Genomic DNA, 10,517 nt, shown 5'->3' with positions numbered 1-10,517 from the left:
AAGGTTTTGCTCCGAAAAAACAAATTTCAAGTCAACGTAGTTGTACATTGGATGCTGGCATACAATCTAACTTGACGCCATACCAATATTTCAAAAAGTTGTTTCCACGTTCTTTGTATATGTATATTGCTCAATGCACTAATGAAAGGATTGAAATATGTAAGCAGTCAAGAAGAAACGCTCGTCTGAAAGAAACTGACTTAGGAGAAATTCAAATAGTTCTTGGTTGTATGCTAGTTATGTGCTACAACCGTGTACCAGAAATCAGTAATTATTGGTCAACTCATCCTTCACTGGGAAACGTTTCAATTCAAAATGCAATATCCCGTGACAGATTCAAAGTTATATGGTCAAAAATGTATTTTGCATCACCAAAGAAACCAACAGAAGCCTCAAAAACGTATTACATTGATGACGTTGTACAATGCTTGAAAGGTACCTTTCAAAAATATCGACAAGACAGCAGTTTTCAAAGTATCGACGAGTCCATGACGAAATTCAAAGGTCGATCGTCACTCAAACAGTATATGCCGCTAAAACCAGTAAAAAGGGGAATCAAAATGTGGCTTAGGTCAGACTCGTTTACTGGATATACCTACGACTTCAACATCTACACAGGTCGCGAAACTGAATATGTAGAAAGAACTCTTGGGGAACGTGTAGTGAACAAACTTGTTTCCGCAGCAAAAGAAAGAGATATAACCTTTTGCTTTGATCGTTTTTTTACTTCAGTTTGTCTGTTGGAAAATATAGAGTACGCAGCAATAGGGACCTGTAACCAAAATAGAAAAAACTTGCCAAAAATAAAAGATAAATTGCAAAGAGGTGAATGCGTATTTCAGTGCAGTGAAAACGGACTAATGTTTGTGAAATGGCAGGACACCAAGGAAGTCTTGATGCTGAGTAATTGCCATAATGACAGTGTTTCATCTATCAATAAAACCATGAGAGATGGTTCGAAAGTAAATGTGTCCTGTCCAGAAATGATAGCGTGCTACAGGAAAATTATGGGTGGGGTTGATCTAGCAGACCAAATGGTAGGATTGTACGATTTAGATCGTAAATCAAACAAATGGTGGAAAAAAGTATTCCATCGCTTACTTATGATGTCAGTTGTAAACTCATGGATTATTTATAATGAAAAAAATAAGAAAAAAATTCCTCTGATTCAATTTTTGGTACCTCTGGCAGAAGAAATGATACCTGAAGGACAAAAAATAGCTGCTATACGACGTTTATCTAAGAAGGGAAGAATATCTATGAAAAGAAAACGTTTCGAGAGTGTATCATTACATCTTCCAATTGAAGGAAGCACAAGAAGACGATGTAAAATGTGCACTGATAATAAAACTCAAACACGTACAAAAACCCTTTGCGAAGAGTGTGACATTCCTTTATGTAAAAACTGTTTCGCAGTATATCACCGTAAATAATATTTTGTATTTTTGAGTAATTATTTTGTATTTTTGAGTAATAAAGTAATACAAATATATTATGTGGTATATAATAATATTTTTATGTGGGACTGTTGGTACACATATGTACCAATATACAAGACTAATGGTACATATGTGTACCACTACCCCCACGAACACCCTAACGTTTTCATTAACATTTTTTGTTAAAAAAGGGTATATTTGTGTATATAAAAATAAAAAACCACAAAAATATGTTTTTAAAACTCGTTAAAAAAAACCGTCTCGAAAGGGTTAACTTGGTTTCAGAATTGGTATTATGGAATTTTTCATGATTTAGGAAATACATTTTTGGATAGAATTATATTCTAAATTTTGATGAAATATTCTTCCGACTGACTAGGTTGTTAACAGACTTAAGGAATATTGTCTGATTTAGGAGATGAGAAAATACTCTATGAAAATATAACTTAAGTCTGTTTTCTGAAATAATATAAAACATTATACCCTCCTCGGGCTCAAACATGAATTGCAATGATTTTTTTGTTGCCAATCAATATTACAATTTGGGAATACTAATCATAAAAAATAAAAAATAAAAAAAACCCTTTTGGTTTTTTCAAAAATTGTAGTATCACTAATGATACTTTGGGTCTGGACTGACAATAAAAAAATTAATATTCACTTATCATTTTTATTGATGAAATTTAGTAAAACAATTTCTATTGACACTACAACATAAAAAAATCTTGCACCGGGCACATTTGACAAACGTCAGGTTGTGGCATCCAGGATACCTGCATTTTGGTCTTGATTTTTGGCTTTCATTAAAAAATTCTGGGAGGTGTTTAGCTTCCTTTGACCGTAAGCGTTTATCAGGGATTGGTGCAGTCTTTCTTCTTTTTCTGGTTACATTTTCATTTTCTTCGTCACTTTCGAAGTTTCTGCAGCTAAACAATCTTTCTTATATTGTAGCCAACTAGCTGCATCACAAAAATCAATAAAGGCGTAAATACATCGTATTGTTCATTTATTTGTTCTACTGCTCATAGGCTACTTTAACATAATCCTAAAATCTACTCCACCCATGCTTTCATTGTAGTGCTTAATCACTGCTGGATGATTTATTTCTATATATTTTTTATCTTTTACTGACCAGCACCTACACAATCCCAGGGGTTCAGCTCCAAATGCTGATGAAGCCATATAGATTGGTTTGGAATCAAACCATTTTGTAACAGCTATTTTGTTGTCTTTGTTAACGAGCATATCGTGAGAGCCTTTTCCTGATTTTCTTAGATCTTTATCTGTCTTAAATGTCACATCAGTTTTTGGTATTTTATTTTTCATTAGTGTTCCTGTTACGTAAAGCTTCCGTGAATGTAATGCATCAATCAATATTTTTGACGTAAAATATCTGTCAACCAAAAATAGATACTCCTACTGGCAGAGTATCTGTAAGTTTTAAAACAACCCTTCCCCCGATATCCAGCCGTTTTGGTATAAGTACCAAGTTGGATTCAATAAATCTGCCTTTACCTTCATACATGTAAAAATCAAGTGGAATCCCCCCGTAGTCGTCATGACAAAATTCTTCAATCGTACAGGGTTAGGTTTTCCTCGCACAAACTGTCTCATTAATACTTTTCCATGAGAGGGAATCATTTGCTCATCGATTGACACTTTTTCAGTTCTTTCATTATTTCGACAAGCCCTTTGAATTTGATCCAACAATGGTCTTACTTTCCAGAATCAATCATTTTCTTTAGTCTCCTTGGTTACAGAATCATCTTCATCAATTTTGAGTCGTGTTCGAATGGCAAAAAAACGATTTCTTGGCATGTTATCTGAAACTATTGCTACCCTGGTATCCATTCGGATTCGCGGTAAATTATAAATACCAATATACAAGCAACATGCAATAAACGTTTTTAATTCTTCTGCAGAAGTCTCCAAAGATTTTCCAGTTTTTTTACTTCATTCATATTTGTGTACAACGCCATGGATTCAAAAAAATTGTTGTCGATGTATTTATTGAAGTAGTCAATAAGTGTTGGAATATTTTCGGGATTCAAGGGATCTTGCACAGAGGGTTGATATGGGGCAAATTGTGGTGTAAAATGTTCTCTCTTTCATTCTTTCCTCTCTTTTTTAGGAATAGAATTTGCCGTCTTACTCTCCTTTAAAAGCCGGGTTGCTAAGAGCATGTCATCATCCAAATCGTCATTTTATCACAATTTAAATTTAGTACCTTTTTTTAACACTAAAATGCACTGATCATACACAGAAACATGCTAAATAGTATGTACTTACTTTTATTATTGATGATTTTTTAGCGTCTGCCATGATGTATTTACTTACTCACAACAAAAGTCTGACTAACTCATTTCAATCGAGAAGTATGCCACGACGGCGCAATTTTCTACGCATAGTTGATGCTTAACACGTTTGATACTTACGGGCAGAATAACTGCGTTTGCCGTTGATTTCGAAAAAATAATTTGTTGAACCGTAGTATCATATACATAATATGATATCTGGAGTCCGAGAAGAATACAATATTTTTACCTGGTCGCTGACGAAATGTGAAGTTAGTCTCTGCATTGAATTTGGTACTTCATAAACTGCAAAACCTATTGCGAAAAGGGCTTTTTTCTTCTTTACATCAAATTCTTTAGTTTCATAATATTGTGTAATCGAAACAACCACGTGGCATTTGTTTGATGACGTTCTAGGAATTTGCACATGGAATTGGGGGTTCATCGCAGTTGTATCTAGAACAAAAAAGGATATAACGCACGAATACTTTGTACGACTAAATGAAAAGACATGTAAAAGAACGAAATATATAGCTCATTTTCTTGGCTTTAATGAAAGCTGTATTATATAAATGATCTAATATTGTTTAATTTGTATATTTAACAATAGTCGCCAATTGGCCGCACCAATCTTCCTTGCGTCCTGGTCTACACATTTACATCAGTATTAAGCTACTTTTCACGGGCTTTGGTAATATAGTTTATCTGGGAGAGTAGATTTTGTTCACAGTTGTTGATAGGTGTCTTGACAATCTTAATCTATTTATTTTTATGTAGGATATTACGTGCCTCTGCCATTTCTTTACATTTCTTATAAACTTTATCTATAAGACATCGCCTTCTCCAATGCTGTATCGGCAAGTTACGGCAATTGTTCTTAAGAACATTTTAAAATCGTGTATGTTTTCAACATATACGAGCCCCTTCCCATATCAGTTGGCCTACCTATAGAATTTACAGTTTAAGTCGATTACCATAAACAAATTATACTCTCCATGTTTTTATAAGTTCCCATATTAATTAATATGGCATTTTTATTAATATTTATTAAAAACATTACCCTTATGGTTTTTATTTATTTTCAACAATTAACAAAAATTGCACTAAACCCTGGCTATGCATTCACTTATGTCAACATACGTTGATTTTTTCATAATTACGTTAAATCCAGAAAAACCTATGGAAAAATGACATCAAAAGAATAATAATGTATTTTGTAGTATTGTAAAGCTTTTTGCCGTTTGTGGATTCTACAATGGGTCGAGGTAAACTTATCGATGAGACAATTGGTTTAATCATTATTCGATTTTTCAATTCTGGAAAATCCAATTTGGAGATCGCGAATATGTTGCAATTGTCACGTTGTAGTGTAAGAAATATAGTCAGATGCTACAATACTACAGGCTTGGTCGTCACAAAACCCAGAAATATACGAAAAAGTAAAATAACCGAAGCAGATCGAAGGGCATTCAGACGCATTATAGTGAAAAATCGACGAGCAAATTATATGGAGTTAAGCGTTTTATGGAGTGTCGTTATTGGAAGACACGTTTACAGATCACCATGTCACCGAGAGGTCCAGAAATTCAGATTTGGTATTTAAAAAAGTAAGTTTTATAGTTGAAAAATTAGTACGAATTGTTTTTAATAAACTTCATTTTATTTTAGGCTAAGGAAAAGCCACTTTTAACATTACAACAAAAGAAAAATAGACTAAGATGGACAACAGAGCATAAAGATTGGACTCAGTGGCAATGGGATTCAATATAATGGAGTAATGAGTCCATATTTGAAGTGTGTGTTGGAGACAGTAGGAGTCGCGTCATTTGCAAGAAAAACCAAGCTTTCCATCCTGATTATCTGAAGAGAAGTTAAATTTCTTGCATCTATCATGATCTGGAACAGCATGTCGTCTAAAGGTGTGCGAAAGTTACATTTTATCGATGGGATTGTAACCACGGACATATATTTTAGAAGAATCTCTTACCGATTATGGAATACCATTTAACATCAGCGGAAGATTTTGTCTTCTAACAGGACGGCGCAGATTATCATACCACAAAAAAGAGTTTAAAATGGATTGAAGATCATGGCATACCACTTCTGAAATGGGTTTCTAACAGTCGCGACTTGTTCCCGACAGAGACTTTGTGGCGCGAAATGAAAAAAGCTTTGAGAAAACATCCTGCCAGGTGCGTCAACGAATTAAAGAAACAATTGAAAGAAATACGGGATTCGTTTACATTAAAATTTTGTCAGCACTTGGTAAAAACTATGCCTCGAAGAATTGAGGATGTCATTAAAAATAAAGGGGATGTAACTTATAAAATTTACGCTGCGCTTTTATTTTTGTTCTCTAAGATTTAATTTTCTTATCAATCTTACGGTGGGCCAACTGATTTGGGAAGAGGCTCGTATGTCGGCAGTGATATTTATAGGATAAGTGCCTTATATATTGTTAGTTTGGTTTTTTGACTTGCGTTAAAATGCTCTGTAATTTGGAATTGAGACAGTTGAGATCCGTATTTTTTACAGCAATTGAGAAAAATACATGCATTTCTCTTTTCTGTCGGTTAATGTATCAGCTCCTGCGCGTCTGCTATAATATGTGATAATTTATTATTGACAGTTCCACAATTTAATACCTCTCTTCGTGCGTCTTAAGTCCGTGTCACTCGGTCAAATATTTGATCAAATTAGTTTGACAGCATATGACATCATATCCTGAATTTGATCAAATCAAAGAGATTCTAGATTTTTTAAATTTGAACAAACTGTAATTATGACCGTCTGACACGGACTTTATAGTCTCCTCTAGTGTAATATTGAAACGATTACGAAAAATTGCCTTGAATTACACTATGCAGGTTACTTTACACATTGCCGCTTTTATAAGTCTTAATAATTTGTTAGGTAAATTCATTCGTGGCTTCATTTGTCTAACTGTATAAACATTCATCTTTAGTTGAGATGCTAATGATCAGTTGTTTTGTGATCTAACTCAATCTTTCATTAAAGCTATGTCTTGTTCAGTTTGTCCATCCCTCACCATTTTACAGGGATAGGACTTTTGATCAAAAAATAGTTTCAGCTATTTTTTCGAACAGACATTTTGTAAACAAACATGTTACGTTAGTGATATAAATAATATAGATAATTAATATAAAAAATACCAAAGAAAGTCTAGTTATTAAAAAAATAAAGTGCCACAACTGGCAAACCATTTTTTTAATCGATTATTATTATTATGATACCTCATCGAGTTAGAATCTATGGAGAAGCTATGAGCATATTAACGTGTGTATTAAAAACGGCGAAGGTAGGCGTGGCTAACGATGATACCAATATGGCGGTGGGATCATGGCCGGACTCAATAATATTAAAACTACTATAAAAATATGATTAGTTATTTAGAAGATTTAATCATAATCTAAAAAAGTGCAATACATTTTTAATAAACTATGATTTATTTATCCCGCGGTAAACACTAAAAACACGATATATTATACATAAAGATACATTAATACAGTCAAATACTATTAATTTATTCTCTGAAGTACGGGCCATTACTTTGTTTACATATTTGTATACTAACCTGTAGAACGTTATTCCTGAAGATTTTTTATTAAAATTGCTTCTGCTACTGCAACTACGTTGAGAACAAGAAACCATTATTATGCACTATCACAATATATTATTACAGTTTCTATAAAAGTATTATAAAACTAAAAATATTCGAAAAACAACAAAAGTAAACAAACATATACGATCTGTCAAAAGTGTCAAAACAAACTTAACAATATGGCCGAAGTGAGGTCGTTTTTAGTCGCGTGATGCCCTCTCCATAGATTCTAACGCGATGTGATACCTGTACGAAAAAGAAAAACAAAGCGTGTTCTTATGGAATATGTAAGAATAATAGAGGCTCTAAATCATTCAAGACAATACATATATTATTTTATAAATTTTCTAAGGCTTTATTTCTTTATAAACAATGTTATTTCTTTATTAAATAAAAATTTTCATTTAATAAATATTTCTTTATAAAACACACCAATACGTATGACATTTAATATACATATTATATGTCATTGTCAAATATGTCTGTAAGAAAAATATTGCGGCTGTCCTATTGGTTGAAAATTTGAACCAAATCGTAAAATAATTTGCGCGTTTATTTTAGAATAAGAGTAACTGAAAGAAAACAAATTATCAAATTAAAGTGATCTATAAATGATTGATGACAACATAATTAACATACAATACGATTAAGATAGTAAAGATTAACTTATAAGATAAAATTTGTTTTTCTCCAAAAAAATTAAATAATATAATTTATTTAATTTGATTAAAAACATATTTTAAAAATAACTCTTAACTAATTTCGACATCAATATAAACAACAAATATAAAATATAAGTACAATCTATTTGACTAATTTTATAATTTATTGCCAAGAAAATATTACAATATGACTACAACGCCACACAACTAGAATAAGAACCACTAAAATAAGATACTTTTAAAATATACAAAAAAAAAGTACTTTCAGCATTATGGTAATAGGCATAAAGTGAAATAAAAAATATTACCAACATTCGATGGTCCTCCTCCAGCGTTATAGCCAGCTCTCCATCTTCTTCTGGCTAGGACTGCTCTCCAGGGTTGTTTGGAGTGTAGCGATCCTTCCATCATCCAATCGTCTGGACCTATATGAACCAAGTCTAGTTGGGTGAAATGTCGTGAAAAGTCTTCAAAAGACATCCTAAAAAGTGTATGTTTTTAGTAAACCAGATTATAATTGCAATAGCATTTCAATAAATTAGTCAGATACGCAATTTGGTTTTCGCAATAACCTTAGAACCAGAGAAGAACAGATATGCCGAGATCTCGGCCATCCAGTTTATATGTGTTTTATTAACTTTAAGAAGGCCTTTGATCTAGTGATGGTGATAGCCATTCTTCAGTTAGTAGGTCAACAAAGATCGCATAGTCAGAAATCAAATAGACTATATATTAGTCAAAAATAAATACAAAAACTCAATTATAACAGTAAAAGCATACCCCGGAGTAGATGTCAACTCAGACCATAACCCGCTAATAGCTAGAATGCACGTTAAACTCAAAAAGATTGAAATACATAAAAATAAACCAACGTTTGATTATACAAAAGTAAGAAAAAGAGAAATACATAAAAAATTGATCCAACAAGTCAACTCAAATCTAACAGAAGTAGGAGAAGAAATCTTAACATCAGAAGATGTCAATGAAAAGTGGAGCAATATTCAGAAGGCATTACTAAAGGCTGCAAAAGAAAATTTAAAGCCGGAAAAGACAAATAAAAAACAGAAGTGGATGACTTCAGAAATTCTAGCATTAATGGAAGAGAGAAGAAAAGCCAAAGGGAGAAATGAGATAAAATATTAAGAACTATAAAGTAGAATTAAAGTATGTAGAAATAAAAAAAAGGCCAAGGAAAAGTGGTTTACAGATCAATGCATAGAAATAGAAGAGGATGACAAAAAATACGACAGCTTTAATGTGCACAAAAAAATAAAAGAACTAACAAATAACAAAAAGCGAGCACACTATGGGATACTCAAATATGCTAATGGTAAACTCATTGCAGGCATCAAAGATAAACTAAGATTTTGGCAAGAATACATAATGAAACTATTCGACGATGATAGAATGATACAAGAAGAACCACAGGAACAAACAGGACCGAAAATAATAATGTGCGAATTAGAACAGGCAATTAGAAATGCCAAGACCGCAAAATCAGTAGGCCCAGATCAGATACCCACAGAGCTAATTAAATGTATTGACGAAGAAACATTGCATATACTTTTAGATCTGTTCAACAAAGTATATACAATAGGAGTAATACCTGAAGATTGATTGCTGTCCACGTTTGTAACACTACCAAAGTCAGTACATGCGAGAGAATGCTCCAAGTACAGAACAATTTTTTTAATAAACCACACACTTAAAGATATTTCTTAAAGTAATATATGGAAGACTACACAAAAAAATAGAAGAAAATATAAATGACACCCAGTTTGGATTCAGAGGAGGACTAGGGACGAGAGAGGTTCTGTTCGCTTTTAACGTTCTCGTTAATCAATCTGTACTGGAATCAAAAAGCAAAGGTTAGAATCGAAAATTTCGATACAGAAACTATTGAAATCAAAAGAGGTGTTAGACACATTAACGCGTTAGAGGTGTGCTGTCCCCATTATTATTCAATCTGTACAGAGAAGCAATTTTTAAGGAAGCAATATCAGAGGAACAAGAGGGTGTAACAAGTCAGTATAAAATATGGACTACAAATGAACGTTAAGAAAACCAAGTGAATGATTATTTCTAAGCAACATAAAGTAGTAAAGCTAGATATCGAGGAAAACAAGAAGAAATAATGAATAACTACAAATGACAAAGGTAGAGAAATAAGGACACGTATTGAAATTGCAAAACAAGTATTTATAAAAATGAAAACAATGTTTGTTAATCGAGACCTTCCTCTGGAGCTGAGGATAAGAGCCGTAAGATGCTACGTGTTCTCGACTTTGTTGTATGGAATGGAATGCTGGACACTAAAAGTGGATAATATAAAGAAGTTGGAATCATTTGAGATGTGGTGCTATAAAAGGATTTTGAAAATACTATGGATCCAACGAGTTACAAATGCAGAAGTGTTAAGAAAACTACAAAAGGATTGCGAGGTCATAAAGCACCAAAACAAAAAGCATCAAAACAAGAAAGCTGGAATATTTAGGCCACA

At 32.8% G+C, this 10,517-nt stretch overlaps 1 protein-coding gene across 2 annotated transcripts in view; it reads right to left on the bottom strand.

Annotated features, from left to right (window-relative positions):
- The window catches only part of LOC140448866 (calpain-9-like), a 172,409-nt gene that overhangs the window by 22,469 nt on the left and 139,423 nt on the right, over positions 1-10,517 (bottom strand). For both annotated transcript variants that reach the window (XM_072541993.1, XM_072541998.1), the window contains 2 exons: positions 8,326-8,498; positions 3,984-4,189 (listed from right to left, as the gene is read on the bottom strand). In XM_072541993.1, coding sequence (XP_072398094.1) covers positions 3,984-4,189; positions 8,326-8,498 — 379 coding nt within the window. The remainder of the gene's footprint in view (positions 1-3,983; positions 4,190-8,325; positions 8,499-10,517) is intronic.

Source organism: Diabrotica undecimpunctata, chromosome 1, assembly GCF_040954645.1.
Source record: "Diabrotica undecimpunctata isolate CICGRU chromosome 1, icDiaUnde3, whole genome shotgun sequence".
Classification (NCBI taxonomy): Eukaryota; Metazoa; Arthropoda; class Insecta; order Coleoptera; family Chrysomelidae; genus Diabrotica; species Diabrotica undecimpunctata.
This window is presented reverse-complemented; position numbering and strand designations above follow the sequence as displayed.